Source organism: Chamaea fasciata, unplaced genomic scaffold (assembly GCF_029207755.1).
Source record: "Chamaea fasciata isolate MVZ Bird 193981 ecotype frontalis unplaced genomic scaffold, bChaFas1.0.hap1 SCAF_18, whole genome shotgun sequence".
NCBI lineage: Eukaryota > Metazoa > Chordata > Aves > Passeriformes > Sylviidae > Chamaea > Chamaea fasciata.
In genome coordinates this window covers 10,791,053-10,809,127 of record NW_027094103.1, presented here as the reverse complement: position 1 = coordinate 10,809,127, position 18,075 = coordinate 10,791,053, and the positions used below count along the sequence as shown (strand labels likewise).

At 50.4% G+C, this 18,075-nt stretch overlaps 1 protein-coding gene across 1 annotated transcript; it reads left to right on the top strand.

The window, feature by feature from the left end:
• Positions 1-385: 385 nt before the first annotated feature.
• CFAP251 (cilia and flagella associated protein 251) lies at positions 386-17,456 on the top strand. The gene is made up of 22 exons (XM_066199983.1): positions 386-447; positions 612-696; positions 856-962; positions 1,093-1,233; positions 1,424-1,533; positions 1,991-2,099; positions 2,536-2,616; positions 2,732-2,809; positions 3,256-3,300; positions 3,627-3,844; positions 4,332-4,505; positions 6,355-6,602; positions 6,696-6,844; positions 7,366-7,539; positions 7,815-7,999; positions 8,513-8,627; positions 8,820-8,983; positions 11,239-11,329; positions 11,532-11,675; positions 13,762-13,990; positions 15,147-15,248; positions 16,105-17,456. The coding sequence occupies exons 1-22, from the start codon at positions 397-399 to the stop codon at positions 16,230-16,232; spliced, it is 2,928 nt and encodes a 975-aa protein (XP_066056080.1). The 5' UTR covers positions 386-396; the 3' UTR covers positions 16,233-17,456.
• Positions 17,457-18,075: the final 619 nt, after the last annotated feature.

Sequence of the window (18,075 nt, the reverse complement as noted above, 5' to 3'; positions counted from 1 at the left end):
GCTCTCTGCTCACAGGAACAGTAACGAAACCCCATCCAAAGGGGAAATTTCCATGCCCGGCGCGGTGTGCGGGCAGACAAGGGAGGGAGCCCGCGCTCAGCTGGAATAACCGCTGTACTGGGCTTGTTTGTGCTCAGTGTGGGAGCGGTACTGGAGCTGAGAAGGTGCCCTGGGATCTATTTTCCAGCTTCACAGGTGCCCTTTCCTCCTGCTGTGCCCAATTCCAGGTCGTTGTGCAGCCAAATCTGGGAGAGTGTGTGTGGGGAAGAATTTCCGAGGAACTCCACACCCTAGCTCCCTGGGAGGAGGGCGAAGGTGTGGATGGATGGTCCATGTGAAGTTACACTGGAGTAACCCACTGAGAGAAGAGCAGCTCTAAGCAGTAAGCCCGGGGAGATGTCTCAGGACAGACAGACGGCTCAGGAGACAGATGTACAGCCTGAGGAGGTTAGGACAGCACCATGGAAAGTCCTGTTTGAGACAGGGTCTGGGGTAGACCCCAGTAGAACCACCCCTTGGGATCTGAGACATGCTGGGGTTCATTCCTGGCAGCCTCCACCCAGACCAGCCCAGGAGCCAACATTCACCAAAACCTCTCTTCCTTTTTGAAGGATCCCTTTGCTGCTGCCAGGGGGAAGAAAGGAGCACAAAAGGATAGTGAAGAGACACCGTCGTGCCCCCGGTCATCTCCTTTAGGTATGAGGATCTCAGACACCCTGCCCAGCACCTGGGCTGGGAGCCAGGGCAGCCTGGGGGAAGGCAGTGCTGGGACATCATGCCCAGAGGGTGCTGGACCCCCTGAACCACCCCCAGCACTGTCTGAGTCCAAGGGAGCCATCTCCAGCCCTCTCTCAGGCTACAGGGAGAGGCACACACAGCATAAAGGCTCTGCCAGCTTGGTGTGGGGAGCCGCACCAGGGATGGTGTTCGGGAGGAACAGGGACAGAAGCCTTTACCCCCTTGTGAGTACCGATGGGCACAGTGCCCACAGGGTGGTCCACATGGCACCCAGCACTCTTCCATCACCCCACAGACCTCGTGTGCCTTTTCTGTCCTGGCTGCTGAGAGCCAGGAGTCGCCTCTTCCCTGCAGGACCTATCCTGGGTGTTTGGCTACAACAGCAGCCTGGCTGTGCACAGCCTGATGGATGGGGAGGACTGGGTGTTCCTGTACGTCTCCTCCCACACAGCGGTCATCCACGATATCCTGCGGAACAAGCAGTTCCACCTGCAGGTCTGGCACACCGCCAAGCATCTCCCTCCTCCTCCCCTTCTCCTGGACCCCCTCCCTCCATCTCTCTTTCTGGTGCCCTGTGCTCAGGGGTCACCTATAACCAAACCTGGGAGCAGCCCATACAAAAGGTACGAACAAAACAGCCCCAGGTTTGCAGCCTCCAAGGCACTTTGCTGCTTCCCTCCCCCAGGGCCACACAAATGTCATCTCCTGCCTGTGTGTGAGTGAAAACAAACGCTGGGTCGCGACTGCCGACTGTGGGCCAGATGCTCTGATCATGGTGTGGGACTCCTACTCTGGGTAAGCTCCCAGGAACCTCCTCTTTTGGAAACCCCCCCATGTCCAGTAAATCACTCAGAACTGACTTCAGTCTCAGCTGAGAATAAAATGGGAGAACACAGGGACAGACTAAAAAGCACCAAAGGAACCAAAACCAAACCAAGTCCTTCATCATCCTTGTATCACCCACACCCATGGGACACTGAGATGGGGCTGAGCTCCCCCAGACTAAGTACATCACATCTCCATGCTGTAGGACCTTCAAAGATCCCTGGTGAGTTGTTCCCCAGTGCCGTTTACTCGGGAGGAAGGGATGGAGGGGACACTGAACACCAGCCTGTGGCAGCACCAGTGTTTGCAGCCTCCATCTCTTCTTCCACACAGACCAGGGTGGGTGGGTTGTGCCACAGACTTTGCCAAGTGTCTGCCTTGAGCCCCCTGTGCTGCCTGGAGCACCCATGAGGCCTCTGCTCTGCAGGGCACCCGTGCGCACCTTCTTCGAGAGTCACTCAGAGGACGGGGTCTGTGCCATTGCCATTTCCCAGGACGCCAAGTATTTGGTGACCATTAGTGCTGCTACTGTGCAGGTGAAGAGAATATCTCCTCTTTCATAGCTTTGCAGGATAGAGACCTGGAAGTTTTTTGCAGTGCAGCACAGGGGAGGAGGAATTCAAGTGGGGAGGGCAGGAGAGAAGGGGAGCGGGTTTGCAAAGTGATGCCTTGTTTTTACTGAGCCATTAGAAGACAGACCTGGATTTCATTCAAGTGAATGCTGCAGAGCTGAGAAAATGGATCTTAATTTGGGATAAAAGCTTCTGACTTCATCACTTTCATCTAAGCAATTTCTAGCGTTATTTCCTGAAATTAAGCTTTCTGCTGCCAGGCTGTGCTGGGTTTTACCCTGCTCCAGTTTTTTAGGCCACACCAGCCCCTGCAGTGGGTGGGGAATGGGATTTACCTGGCTGCCCCAACCTCCCAGAAAGGCACAAGTGTTCCTTGGATTCTTCTTCCCTTCTCCTCCAGAAAGTTTGTGTTTGGAGATGGACTTTGCCCACAGAGAAGGCCATATGCAGCATAGAGCTGAAGCCTGAGTTTGGGCACCAGGTAAGCGACCATGGCCAAGGGGGGCGGCCCCATCCTCGCCTGCTGTGGGTTTGGATGGAAGAATAAGCAGAAAGCATTGCTTAGTTTGGCACTAACGCAAATCTTTGTATTTCAGGATTATGTCATTTTTAACCCTCAGAATCCCCATGAGTTTCTCAGCAACAGCAAAACCCAGATGATATTTTACCTGTGGGTAAGGAGGGACATGGGAAGTCATGTTTTTGGTGCCAGAAAGGAGGTGGCAAGGGTGACTCAGGGGCTGGGTGTCCGTCCACAACTGGGGTCACACTCTGCAGATCTGTCCCTTCCCTGCTCCCTGCCCTTGCCAGATCCCAAAGTGGTCTGGACAGAGTATCACACTCCCTCCATTCCCACACTGGTCAGGCCCAACTGTGGCAGGGATGCTCTTCACCTCTCCCACTCCTGCTTTTCCATGGGCCTTGTGCCATTCAACAGCTCTTGGAAAGCAGCAGTTGGAAGGAGAGGATGTTTTGTGCTCTCTGGAAGACCTTTGGAGCCTTTCTACCCCAGGAGCCCTGCTCGGGTCACCACAGTGTGGGGTGTGGGGAGGGCACATGCTGGCACTGCAGAGTTCAGTTCCAAAATCCCTATCCTGGATGTTTTCTCTACTTTCCCCAGGATGATTCTGGTTTGCAGTATGGAGCACCGTTCCTGAGCAACCAGGTGAGCACAGCAGGGAGGGACCACGGCATGTCACCCTCTTGGCTTTCCTGCTGGCAGCAGCACTGTCCCTCCCCATCCCCTAGAGCAAAAACAGTGGCCATGGACCAGCCTGTCCCCCTCAGACTGGGACAAGCCAGGTTTGCCCAGGCTGAGCTCAAGCAGGGCTCTCTCTCTCCAAGGTGCCCCACTGCATTTTCTCCCGGGGCTCTCGTCTCTTGTCCTGGGACAGGAAGGGAATGTCATGAGGACCAAGCAGAAACCTCTATGCTTGAGGAGGGCAGAGCCAGCTCTGGGATAAAACCACAGCCTGGCTGCTGTCTCCACAGACCTTCAAGTGCCTGGTGGGACAGTTCAGCCAGTCAGTTTTCCACTTTAACAACACCCAAGCTCTGACAGGCACCTCAGCCGGGAAGCTGGTGGTGTGGGACATGGACAATCCCCGCACTCTCCCCGAGGAACTGCCACCCAAACCGCACGGAATAACAGCCACCAAAGTGGTGCCAATGCAGGAGGAGAGTCTTACCGTGCTCCAGGTGTTGGACAGGTAACAGGGCAGCCCTTTTCAGTAGTTGTAGGTACAGTCCTCGGGTACCTCAGCTGTAGGAGTGGCAGAGATAAGTTTTAAGTCACTGGGCAGCACGGTCACTCATACAGAAAAGTGCTGCTGATTTTTGAGTAATTTCCCAGCAATGGATTTGCCCGCGGGTGGAAATGAGGTTGAAAAGTCGTGGTGATGCGATGCCAGCCCTGCTGGGGTAGCTCAGACAGCGGCTCAGCCTCCCGGCCGCTACCGGCAGAGGGAGCAGACAGCCACCAAACGCCGCGACAGCCTTGGGGACACGGCAGGGTCACAGCAAGGCTGCTGGTTTCTGCACAACCCTGGCTTTCTCCCGCACATCTCTGCAGGGCTCTGCTCGTGTACTTGTGCAGAGAAATGGGGAAGAGATTTGCTTCCACCCAAGGATGCTCCCCAAGAAATATTTGGGAGTTGTCAGTCAGTGTGTTGGTTAATAACTTTCCCTTCCCTGCAGCTGTATAGTCACAGGTGATGTGAAAGGGCAGGTTAAATTCTACGATGGGCAGCTGCGGCTCCTCACCATCTACAGCCACGACGAAGTGGGTCCCATCCAGTCCATCTCCTTCTCCACAATCCTTCGTGATCCTCCCAGTGCCCTCCCAGGCAGCAACTGTCCCTTTCTCACCAGGTGAGTGTCTCTTCTCCTGTGTTTGCCTTGCAGCTGAAAGCTGAGGAGGTGGTCAGTGAGAGCTGCTCCATGAGCTTCTGCCTGGTCTGGAGCAGGAGTCAGCCCTGTGCCCAGGCTCCTGGGCAGGAGAGGGAGGCAGGACATGGAGGGAGCGTGGGTGGGCTCCAGCACATCCCAAGCTCTGAGCTCGAGGTGATGCCTCAGTGCAGACACGGCGTTAGTGCAGGCACGGTGGTGATCAGCTTCTGTCACATACCCAACACACCAGGCAGTGCTAATTCTGAGCCTCCAGCTCTCACTGGGCCCCTTAATCCCCCCTTAAACCTCTCCCAGGGATGGCTATATCCAGTTGGATTTTATCATGGCTTGGCAAGCTAATCAGGGCCGTGGCACCGGCTCGGGGTTGTACTGCACCGACTGGTCACCAGCCCCTCTCTGTCCCTCTGCGTGACGTAGCTGTGCCTGAGGATTTACAGGGAGTCTGCAGGCCAGATGAAGCTGTTGTGTGGCTCCATCCAGCCTGCAAACCACATGCCTGTCACTCCTGTTAAGGCTTTCCTGGCAACGTCTGGTCTTAGCCATGTGGGACAGATTCTTCTCCAGCCTGGAGCAGTGTCCTGGAGGATGGTTTGGTTTCCTTGTTGGTCTCTGTTGTCTCATTCCTCTTCCTGGGTCACTGCTGCAGCTTCTGCCACCTGCAGGTGCTCTGGGCAGTACAAAAGGCAGAAAACCAAAGGGGAAGGCCTGAGCTCATCCCAGAGGCTGGTGGGATTAGGAACAGCTGGAGAGCCCAGCCATGGCATGCAAGAGGTGCAGAGTCCATCAGTGTCTGGGCCAGATGTGCATAAAGTGGTGGCTGTGATGGAGCAGCTGGCAAAGAGGCTGTGCTTCCTCACTTGTCTGTCTGTGCAGTTCCTAGACTCAGTCTGGAGAAGGCTCCACGGAGACCTTATAGCACCTTCCAGTGCCTCAAGGGCTCCAAAACAGCTGGAGAGAGACTTTGGACAAGGGTATGGAATGACAGGACAAGGGGAGAATGGCTTAAAATTGACAGAGGGCAGGGTTAGATGGGATATAGGAAGAAATTCCTCACTGTGAGGGTGGTGGCACAAATTGCCCAAGAAAGCTGTGGATGCCCCATGCTTGGAATTGTTCAAGGCCTGGTTGGATGGGGCTTGGAGTAACCTGGACTAGTGGAAGCTGTTGAAACAAGGCAAATTTTAAGGTCCCTTCCTACTCAAACCACTCTGGGGTTTCTGTGTGGTCCTCTCTTGTCCCTTTTACTGGGTCCAAACTCTCAATCAGGCAGACTGAAACCGTACATGCTTGTGCTGTAATGTGAATAATTATCCAGCTGTCTGCTTCACACATCACCAGTCACAGGGTGAAACCTCTCTGCTGCGCTGGTCAGCATGGCCAAGTGAGCAGACAGGGACTGAAACTGCCCTCTGACCTTGGCCACAGCAGCATGATCAACGTGGAGCCACTGATGGTGGCGTGGAGACACGTGAAAAGCCCAGGCAGAGTATCTTCAATTGCTCATTTGTCCATCTCACATGCCAGTGACTTGCAAATGGCAGGAGCTCCCCAGATGTCATTCATCTTCTGGCTTGCCCAGCCAAGTAGAAAATGGAACTGGCTCCAGTGTCTTCCCATGGCTATTTCCCAGGTCATGAATACAAAGTGCCACTTGCCTTCCAGGTCAAGGAGCGTTTGCATACTGTGTATCATAAAATATATAAGTGATTGTCCAACGAACTTGCCAAAGAGGCTGATGCGTAATATAGCTTGGAGGGACATGAGCCAGTTGGTCTGATTCATCGAATTCTGTTTCTTTCACACTAAACAGGAACTTTATCCTTTCAACCTCTGATGCAACCGTGTTCCATGTTGCAACAGACAGCACAAACTTTGAAAGAATCATGCAAGAGGCAAAGAAAGCTGTGAATGCCATTGCCTGCCACCCGCAGGAGCCATTTGTGGCTGTGGGGAGTCACTGTGGGCTGCTGAAGGTGTGGGAATATAAGAAGACCCATTACATCGTTAGCAGGATATTCACTGAGGCTGGCATCCAGTGCTTATCCTATGACCCTGAAGGTATCCCAGCCCTCTGAACTCTCCATGTGCCAAGCAATGGCTCTTCCTGGGAGGAGTGATGGTGTCGTGAGAGTTTTCTGGTCTGCTTTCCAGGCTGTTTTCTGGCCGCTGGTTTTACTGATGGAAGCGTTTACATCCTTGATGCAATTTCCCTTCAGTCCATCTGTGAGGCATTCCAGTTCTCGCAAAGTCCCGTGACTCACATCAGCTTCTCTCACGATTCCAAGTACCTCGCAACCGCTGTAAGCTTGTTTTTTCCGCTCGGTGATTTACACACGCTGCTCGCGGGGCAGCTTTGGGAGGGACTGGGAATTGCTGCCGGCCATCCCGCGGGGCACAGAGCGAGCAGGGCAGAGGGCCGTCCCTCCCCTGGGGTTTGGTGACTCTGAAATGCAGAGCGAGCAGGGCAGAGGGCTGTTCCTCCCCTGGGGCTTCCTGACTCCAAAATGCTTTTCCTGGCTTGAAGAGTCACTCTGTGAAAACGTCACCAGTCACAGCGGCTCCGCAGACCCGCTGCTAGCAGTGACCCGTCCCTAACTTTAGCGACAAGTTTTAGCTCTGCATCCATCTGAAGAAGGGGCTGGAGCAGGGATTTCCTCCTGGCTGGTGCTCTGGGAGGGGGCTGCTCCCTCAATCCCATGTCTCAGCGTAGAAGTATTGAGGCAGTGTCGAAGCAGTTTGGCTCAGTGGTTGCAGCACCTGGTGATAATCTGTACAAAGAAAAAGATTTTTCCCTTCGTTGACCTTTGTGCTGTTGTTGCAGGATGAGAATTATTCAGTGATTGTTTACAAGAGAGTCCTGCAGTATGGGAGCAGATGCTGGGAACACCTGGCAGGGCTGGACTCCCACTACAAACCCATCCGGAGCATCCTCTTTGGGGTCCACCCAGGCAGCAACGAGCCCAGGCTCCTGAGCCTCGGGGAGGACCGGCAGCTGGTGGGTTGATGCAAAAGTTTACAGGACAGTGAAGATTTGTGGTTAAAGGGGCGGAGCTGGACAAGGCCATCAAAGGAGACTCCATGTTCGGTTCCATGGCTCCCAACCCTGTCCCCACCAGCTCCATTGCTGGGAGTTGTTTCTCAGCCTGGTCTTGGTGCTGAGGCTCTCCTATTGTGGCTTCTCCAGGAGATGCAAATCCAGTGAATCCACAAGGTTCAAGGGTGCAGGGCAGACCACAGGGGAGTTGCTGTGTTTCCTTGTCTTCCCTCCAGGTTGAATATGACCTGAACAGCAGCATCAAGGACCACTTGGTGGTCACACACAGGGACAGGCTGGAGCAGGCTGCAGTGCCCCTGTGCTTGACCTGGTACCCACAGCTCAGCACCGAGTCCTTTTTCCTCACTGCCAACAACTGCTACAAAATGAAGCTCTACAACACCATGACCAAAGTGTGCAGGTAGAGGATTGATTCAGGCCTGCCATTGTCTGGGAGCCTGCTCCTGACCCTGTGGTCTCCTTGGTCTAATGACCACCACACTCACACCCATGAGCATGTGATTTTCCATCTGTGATGCAGACCTTGGGATGGCTCTAGAGCCTTCAGGTCACTCCATTCTTATGCCCACTCTGCTCTTTGCTAATGTGTCATTTAGCAAGGTTGTGGCTGCAGGTGGATCTTGGTCTGCTCAGCATGTTGGACCTGAGATGTAGCAGTAAGGCATCAGATAAAGACACCAGTGTCCACATGAGCAAAGCATAATAATCCCTGAGCACTAAATTAATTTCTGAGCCCCAGTGTAGTCCCTTCTAGCCAGGGACCCTGTCCTATCCTATCCTTTTCTCTCAGCCAGTAAGTAGCACCAAGCCTCTGCACACCTCCCATACCTACCCATCCTTCCACACAACAGCTGTTCAGAGGGGAAAAATGTTTTGGGTGGCTTGAGTGGATAAATACATTATTTGCCTTTAGAAAGATCCTTTTGGGACCAACCTATGGCACTCCCTTGGAGAAGATACAAATCCTTCCTAGGACAAGCTCTGCGGACCCCAAGCAACACTACATGGTGTTCATTACAAAGGACAAGGTATGGAGCCCCACCTGCTCAGCTGTACAAGAGCCCCCACTTGCAGAGCTGGTGGTCCCTTGGGAATTTCATTGAAGATAAAACCACATGTAGGCTGGTCCTGCCTGAGAGCTGAGCAAGCTCCTGGGGAAGAGCATGTGGCACTGCCCCAGTGGGACCCCCAGCCCTCCCAGAGTCCCTCTTCCCTTACAGGTGGGCTTACTGATGCTGCCTGTCGATGGCAACCCCCACAAGTCCTCAGCCTTCATCTGCCACCCGGATGGTGCCTCTGACTTTGCCATCTCCCACGACGGGCGTTACGTCCTCACAGCCGGGGGGAAGGAGCGCACTTTTATGAAATGGAAGGTCAACCTGCAGTGAGTTATGACAGGAAAGGGAAAGGAATCTTGTTATGCTTTCCAAAGCTGCTTGGCCCAAGCCATTGGGCCCCAAGCAGATATGTGGGGTGGCAGCTGAAACAGGAGGGATTTGTTTTGGTTTTTTTTTTCCCCTGTGATGTAGGAGGGATTAAGCCAGCAAACCTCACAGGGGTGGCCATAGTGCCTAAACAATACTCCAGTCTGGGAAATGGTGCCCAAATGGTAAGAAGTTGGGCAGAGAATTTTGTGATTCTTGTGAGGGCCTGGCCAGTGTGATGGGAGATTGTCAGGGTTAGGCAGGGACCAGAGAAGCAGCACTGGCTGCAGAAGGAGCACACAGGGCAGCTGCTGATACAAAAGTCTCTGTTCTCCAAATGGGATAGGAATTTGCTGGGAAATCCCCCCTGTGTTTGAAGACTGGATTTAGGACAAGCCACCTTAATCCCATAAAGCTTTGCTTACATGAATAAATGGCCTGTAGTAAGTGGGGTGGTTGAAGAGTGGAGGCTGCTTTAACAAAGGAGGATCTCCAGGCTCTGGCCCAGAGCATCAGCGATGAATCCTGCCAGGTTTCTTACGCCATCCTCTGCAGGTTTCCCTCTGCCAGATCCCTTGGGCAGTGGTGCCAGACGTGCTCCCACATGACAGGAGGGTAACACAGCAAAGGCAGGATAGATATTTTGGTTTCTTGGCATGTCAAGGCCCAAAGCTGCTCAATACGTGTTTGGAGCACAGGCTCTTCCCTCAGGGCTGCAGGTGCCCAATAGATACATTTGTACATAGAAACAGAGCAAGGCAGCTGTGAGTGGCATGAAAACTGTCAGGCCGTTATGGAACCACTTCACACTCCAGGGACTGGGAAGGGAGCTTAGTCCATGGCAGAGTTAGGGTAGTGTGGCATCGTCTCCCTCAGTCTGTGCTGGTTTTTGGTTTTTTTTTTTTTCAAATCCTGCACAACACCCCCCTAGCACAGAGCACTGTGTCTCCTGGTTTCTGGGAAAAAACTCCATGGGAGCTGGCTTTTAGCCCTTGCTCCTGTGTTTGCCATTTGATGAGCACCTGGGAAACACCCCTCACCTTCCTAGGACCAAGGGTTTGTGGTTAAGACACATGCTGGTCCTGCAAAGAACACATTTTGCAGGTACTATTCACTCTGAGGAAAGCCCAAGGAGTGCCAAGCCAGCTCACCTTCATGTGCCAGAACAAAGGAAACCTGGGTGGGAAAGCAATGGGTTTATTTATTTTCTTTTCCACTTTGTGTGGCTTAAACAGTCGGGGGTCAGGATAAGCGACATTTTAAGGAAGGCAATAGAATATAAATGATCCTTCTTTATAATGGTTGGCCAGAGTCCAGGCAACATTGAATTTCTGTGTAATTTGTTTGTGGAGCGAAGTTTTTGATGAGCTAATTATCATTTTATTGCTGCTTCTGGCATCTTGTGAATCTCCTCTGTGTTTAATACCGAAATAACTTAATTATGAAAAAAGCATGAAGCTTGCAAAAAAAAAAAACCCCAGTGGAGGCAGCACTACAGAGGTGTGTGTGAAAGCTGCAGCCTGGCTGCCAGGCGTGGGGTATTATGTGGCAGCGCTATGCCATGATTGCACTTCCAGGCTTGGTTTCTTTTTACATCTGCACAAGCCAAAGGGATTCTTTTGGCTCCAGCTGCCTATGAAATTGAAACAAAGAGGTGGTTACTCAGGCACTTTCAGTTTAATGCAAACTGCACCTGCGACTCCGTCGCCCGCCACGGCAGAGGAAGTCGGGTAATGGATTGCACTGAGTTATTGGGGAAAAATGTGTTGGATCAAGGAACAGGGAGTTGTGTGGTTTATTGCAAACGCCGAGCCCCAGCCTTCTCTGCATGTTCAAAATGCTGATCTAGCTAATTCATCTCCCTCAATGTCTCTATAAGGAAGCAGAAAAGCCAAATGCCAGACACCAAGTTCAAGCCCATGGAAAAGCTCCTGGCTCCCAGCCCTGTACTCATTCCACTAAACAAGAGGACCATTCAGTAATAATTAATTCCCACACTGTGCTATTGTATGTAAAACCTGGGTATGAAATATGCTGTAGAAGTGCAGCTGATGATAAAATAGCACAAGGTTCAAGGCAGTGCTTTTCTTTCCTGAATTCCGAGGCCCAGGGATTTTATTTATTGGAAGTGTCTGTGAACAAGGACTAGAAAAGGAACCGTAAAAGCTCTCCTCACATGAACCCTTCCTGCACCTTCTTTCCTCCACTTCTGCAGTGCCTTGGATGCTGCTGCTTTCCTGGGTGGGGAGGACTTGATCCCATTCTACAGCCTCCTGGATGGCGGCAGAGAAGGCAAATTCTTCAGGGTAATTATGCTCACTGTGAACATTCTCTGGCCACATCTGGTTGGAGTTTAATTTATACAGGCCTGACATTTCTTTATGTTTTGTCCAGCCCGCCTTTAACAGCAATTTCATTGATATGGCTGTTAGTAAACCCTAAAAGGAGCCTTATCTTCTGTGCCTGTTGGTAACTGAAATTTGCAGTGTTTGTTTGAATCCCTGGCAGGAACTGGAGGACTATTTTTACTACGTACAGCTGTGCAGACAAGGTATCGACACACTGGAGAAGAGACAGGTGTCAACACATATTCCCTTGGAGGAAATTCCTTCTGTAATGAGAGCAATAGGATTTTATCCATCAGAGGAAGAGGTTGGTCACCTGTTTTTATTGTTATTATTAAAAGAAGAAAGAGCAAGACTGACTGCACTTCCCAAGTGTTCTAAGGGCCAGATTCTCACCGTTGCCATGCTGGATGGCTCTGGGATATATTTATTGGCTTTCAGTGTACTTTTATCTGGTCTGCATCAATATAGTAGTGGTCAGAATCTGTCAGAAAATTCCTAAAAAAGCTTCCTTGCTAGCAAGTTGGGCAACTGCAGAGGAAGGCTGAGCAAACCTGGAGCCTGACAGCTCAGAGCTGTTCAACAAGGCAACCTCAGGGTCAAAATTTTACAGCAGAGAGAACTGATTTAATAAGGGTGCTGCTTCTTCCCCTTTGTGTGGCTGTTCCTCCACGGCAGTTTGTACTGTATACAAACCTCATTTGTAATGTGTAACCTGGCATGACTGAATCTGAAGCAAGGAGATTTGAATAACGGCCTCTGAGCACCAGCTCCAGCTCATCACCACAGGAGAGGCTCTCTCAAGGGAAGAGGTGCATCACTGAGCTCCCTCAGCCTTTCTGTGGGGGAGATTGTGTTCATCTCTGCCATGGCACAGGAACCCACAGGCTGCTGAGGCACTGCTGTGAGTCTGTGCCACCCCATCTGCCCAGGGATGCTGTGCCAGGGGAGCCACCAGATGGGAGGCAGGACCTTTGCCACAGCCACCACCAAACTGACTCACTTTGGAGGCCCCACAACCAGCAAATGTTTGTCTGAGCAGGGGCTGCTTTGCCCTGGTGCCAAGTTGAGGTGTTACCTCTTCATACTGTGTTAGATCTTGTCCTTGGGTTATTACATTTTTGCCTCTTGGGGACACAGAAAACATATTCCCTTGGGAAATGTCTCTGGAATAATAACTGATAATGCCCCACACTTCTCCAAATTAAAATATAAACAGCATTTCAGGCGTGGAAACAGAGGTGGTGAGCTGTTGTGAAACCAGGCAACCTACAATCAGTAATAAATCCAGAGAGAAGGTTCATCTCTCTCTAGAGTGTTTTAATAAAAAGAAAGCAGGAGGAAGGAGGAAGAAAAGGCAGCTTGGGCTGACTAGCAAAGCTTTTGGGAATTGGTGTTTTTCTTTTGTAGTTCAGTGGGGTTGATATGAAACCAAATCCCAGATCAGCCACAGCTGACTAAAAACGACTGTTCTTGCTTGGCGTGACATTCACTACAGGAGAAATATAAGGCTGAGATTTCCCTCTTCCCTGGGCTTCATTCAGTGGAAAAACTTGTGACACAAGGACAAAGGCCCAAGGCTGAATGCAAAGTCCTCCCTGGGGAGATCTTGCATCAGCTTCCCTTCCCGGGGAGCAGCAGGCCTGGTCCGTGTTGGCACAGGGAATTCTGCCGGCATCTCTCTGCTGCCCCTGTATCTCTGAAGGGGCTGCAAGTACAATGAAGGCAGGGAGCAGATGCTGCCTTTTGGACACACATCTGCACAGCTGCCAACTGGGCTGACTCACAGCACCAGACGTCAGGAAAACCACTGGTATCCAGCACAGCCAGTGCTTGCCTGTTTGTCCGAGAGGAAAGTGAGGGATCCAGCAGTGCAGGGTGTCAGCCCCATGGAGCACATTTTGGATTTGGCTTGTGCAGTGCCTGAGACCCCCCTAGACACGGGGAAGAGCAGGGGAAGAGAAGATTTCTTATCCAGTCAGGGTGTGCAGCCTGGTTCTGTTGGGACCCTTGCGTGTGTGCCTCTAGAGCACGGATGGTGTGCTTTTTCAGCGGTTTGTGGTTTGCCTGCCCACTCTGTCCCAGAGTGGAGACACAGGTGTGCCCACCGGGCTGGTAACAGCTGCAGGGTCACCGAGTGCCTGTCACGAGAGAGGAAATACAAAATGACTGTGGATGTGTAACCCCCCATCTTTATTTGTTTTTGTCATGTCAGCAGGTGTGTAACTGTTGGCCATTCCCATCCTCAGCTGCTGAGTGCAGCTTCCTCATGGGATGTGGTCATGGCACCAACACATGCACGGCTCGGGGACGTTGGCATTCACGGGATGGCAAACTGGCCCAGTGCTCTTCAAAATAAATCATGTAACAGTCTGCCTTGTCTTGATCTTTAGATTGAAGAAATGATAAATGAAGTAAAATTCAGCAAGTATGCAGATACTGGAGAAGAAGTGACAAAAATCGATTTAGGGGATTTTATCAAACTTTACACAAATCATCGACCTGCACTTGGCTTGTCAATGAAAACCATACAACGAGCATTTCAGGTTCTTGGTTATGAAAACAAGAAGGGAGACAGAGTTATTGACAGAGGAGACTTCCTGTCACTGCTTCAGTGCAGAGGTGAGTTATTTTGTTTCTAATATCAGTTTTATGCTTGCTAGTACTGCCTGCAATCTCAGAACTTTTTCCCTGCAGCAGGAAATTATTCTGGAATGAGAACCTGGTAACCAGGGCAGGCATGAGGAGCCACCTGCCTTAAGATTTTAAACTGAATAATCAGATGTCTTGTCCCAGCTGTGCTTCTTTTACTGCTCTGGAAATCTCTGCTGGCCTGAGGTATCTCAGCTGTTAAATGATAAGTATGGATCTTGGCAAAATGTATCCTTCTCCCTGTGTGCCCTTACCTGAATTGCTGTTCTCTCTTCCAGTCACACAGGCTCTGGAAAAGTAGTATAAAACTGATAAAAGGGAGACAAGAAAGGAGGGATGAAATTGGTCCTGGGCTAAACCTGTGTAAGATAAAAAGCTGGGATAATTTAGTTGAGCTGAATCAGGGAGAACACCATAAATGTGGGTGTTAATATGCTCGTGGCCAGTGCCATAGAGAGCTAATAACAAACTTCTGTTGTCTTACTACTGGTGTTGAAGTGCAGCTGAGCATTAGAACAGGTAAAGGGAAATGCTGGTTTACTCAGTACATCACTTGGCAAGACTCCTTGCCACCAAGATCCTTGGAAACCACTGATTCAACCAGTGTGAGAAAGGTTAGCTATTTATACAGATGGTGTGAACACCCATAAATAGGTACATCAGATAGAACAGTTTCATAACAGATCTATAACCTCATGCTCCAGGGCATGAGCCAACCACTAACTGGGAACAAGTGCTATGTCCATGTTATTTCAAGACACTAAATCAAGACTTTTCTCCACTTTTCTCTTACTCTGCATGAAAATGGCTACATGGACTGTGGTCTGTGCCAGGAATTCTCCAGTGGGAATAGAAGCTCAAGCCCCTGCTACTGCAATGTTGCTTAAAGAGCTGTCTGCATCAGAATTCGTCCCTTTGATTGACTTTTTCCCCAAAAAAGCTATAAGAAAGAGCAATTTTCCTTAGGATCAACATTTTCCTGCGTTGGGATCATGTGTTTTAGTTGGCAGTGTATATGTCTCCATCTCAGAGAAGCCAGATCCTCTTTTGAACTGTCCTGTTTAGTTTAATTTGAGCTGCTTTTGAGTTTTTGTGCTCTCAACCCCACAACCCTTGTTTTGTACAGGGGAGCAGATGACAGAGGATGAGCTGGCTGAGTGTCTGACCGCCCTGCTGTGCAGGAGACCCAGGAAAGAACAATCTGAACTGGACACCTGTGATCCCACAGGTACAGGATTAGCATTCCACACAGCACAGAAGCAGGATTTGTTCCAACTCCCAAATGGAATAATTTAAATTTCAAACCCATTTACCCTGTTAGGCCAAGAGCTGTCAAAACTGCTCAGATGGGATTGCAAAAATAGTCACAGAGCTACAGACTGTCCTTCATCCACGCAGCAATTGCAGGGGTGTATCTAAAAATAAATGGACAATGAACTATAACTGGGGCCTGACAAGATTACATTGCTGTTTATCTGCAGGCTGAAACTGAAATTAGAAACACACAGGGAAATCCCAGTGCTGGTTTCAGCCAGGCCGCAGTGCCCATTGTAGCAGAGCTGTTGGTAACGACCACATTTGTCTGCAATTTATGTCCCAGTCTACACCAGTCTGGAACAGCAAATTATAGCATTGATTTGAGCCAAGGGGCTGTATTTAATTGCCCATTGTAATTGGAATGGCAGTTTTGTACAACTCACGTCCCAGTCCCCACCAGTTTGGAACAGCATCTGTTTAGGGTCACTGGCAGTGGGCCCCTTGCAGTAAAGGTGCTGCTCCTGAAGGGAACTTTGAAATCCCTGGATCCCTCAGGATCCTAAATCACATCAAATCAGCCAAGTGTAAAAGTTGTCCCATGACTCCTCTGAGGCAGGGACCTGCTGCAAGGTGAGACACACAGATTTGACAGGTTTAATCCCTGATATAAACACATAAAGTATCGAGCTAGTAAACCATCACTTTGTCATGATCCCTTCACGTATCTTTAGAAACGTTTCATTCACTTATTGCTGCTTATAAATTCTACTGGAAAGCCTTTTTGACATTGCTTCTGTGTGTCTTGTGTTGCTATTACTGCTCTCCAGGTGCAGCAGCTCTGACTGAAGAAGAAATTCCAGCAGAAATCACAGCAGAGATATTTGTTGCAGACATTCTTGGCTTACCTATTGCTGAACAAGAAAAAAAGAACAGAAGGAAAAAGAAGAATCTCTGATCTACAAAGGCTCAGAATCGTAGCTAGCACTAGATTTTCTGTTTGTTCGTAATTTCCAGAATCTTCTCCTCAAATATCTGCAAAATTTATGGCTTATGTTTATTGCAAAGTAAAAGTCACATAGCTGCACTTCAGTCAAACTCTAGAATAAGTCCTCAGTTTGGCACATGCCACAAACCTGTAATTTCACACCTATATAGGGAAACACTGGGATGGCTGGAAAGAATGAAGCAGGTGGCCACTCCATCCTTGGCTGGAACCTTCCCAGAAGTAATTTCAGGTGGGTTTATGCCAGATGCAGTCTATTTTCATTACCTTAAGACAGTATTCATTTGTGAAACCTGACAGCAGAAGAGCAATGCAAGAGTATTCTATTGATTAAATACGTTGATAAATGCTTTGACAGGTTAGAATGGATTTGTAATTATAAATCAAATGGACCTCGGTAAAGAAATAAATGCTGTGGTATACATTAAAACCACGCTTCTCTTTTGGCCTTTAAACTGACTTTTTCCTTCTGAAAGCAGTAATTCCAATTAGCAGGGTAATACCAATGGGACGGCATCGCTCTGTGTGTGTATAAACAGCATAATGAGACTGATACAAGTTGCTGTAGAAAGATCACTGAAGTGCTGTTCAACAGCTTCCTTCTTTACATCATCCTCGGCATCAATTAGAATAATAATGTAGGCCCTTAAGAAGCGTTCCTTTCAGAAGCAATGTTTTTTAAACAGAGATGGCTGTTGTGTACTCAGAGCATCTGTGATTGTACAATTAGCAGGAGCAGCAAGGTGTGCATTAGGGAGAAGTTAATGAAGGAGTCCAGCAGTACCACACCAGAGCTCACAGGTCTGTGACAAATTTCCTGCAGAGCATCACCTCCCATGTAACTCATTTACCCTTTATGCTCATGCACTTCCATGGATCTCTGTCAGAGCTGAGCTTCCACTGCTCAGAAGCAGCCCAGTTCCATGGATATTACCGGAATTATTTAAAGCAGATGAGAAACTTTATAACCACTGGGGAAAAAAAAAATCAAAATCTGCTAATTATGGATTTAAGCTTCCTGTTAAACAGGGGATTTCATTGCCCATCCCCGTGCTCCAGGTCTGTCACAGCAACTGGCACATGATGAGGATGGGGTGTCTCTCACTGCCCTGTACAAAAATAGGTATTGCCTCTATGTAAAGTGCTTTGTGGTTTTTAAGAGCCCTGGATTTTAGGACTGGATTTTGCTTTGTGGTAAAATGTAACTGTGCTCTTGATGCTGCTAGACTGCATTGGTTCATCACAGAATCACGAGAATCAAACTGGTTGGAAAAGATCTCTGGGATCATCGAGTCCAACCCTTGACCGGCCACCACCTTGCCAATTAAACCACGGCACCGAGTGCCACATCCAGCCTTTCCCTAAAGGGGAGGCGATTCCACCACGTCCCTGGGCAGCTCTTGATGACCCTTTAGAGTGGAGCTGAAATAGGATAAACTTTTTAGTTCCGGGGTAACTTACGGCCTGAGCTTGGTGGGAGTGGGGGGAAAGAACGTTGTCTTGTGAGCACTCAAGGAAAACCAGCGACGGGAATTCTGGCAGCCCCGCGCGCGCGGGGCCGGGGCGGCCGCCTCCGGATTCTCCCCGGCGCGGGCTCCTTCCCGCCCGGCACCTCCTCCGCAGGTCCCCTCCGGGGGGCGGCTCGCTGTCCCCGCTGTCCCCTCAGCCCCGAGAGCCGCACGGGACTCCGACCCCCCGCTCCCCTCCCTCACGGCCCGGCCGCTCTTCCCGCCACCCGCCGTCCCCTCACGGCGCCCGCCCCTCCCGTCCCCGCCGGCCCCGCGCGTGCGCGGAG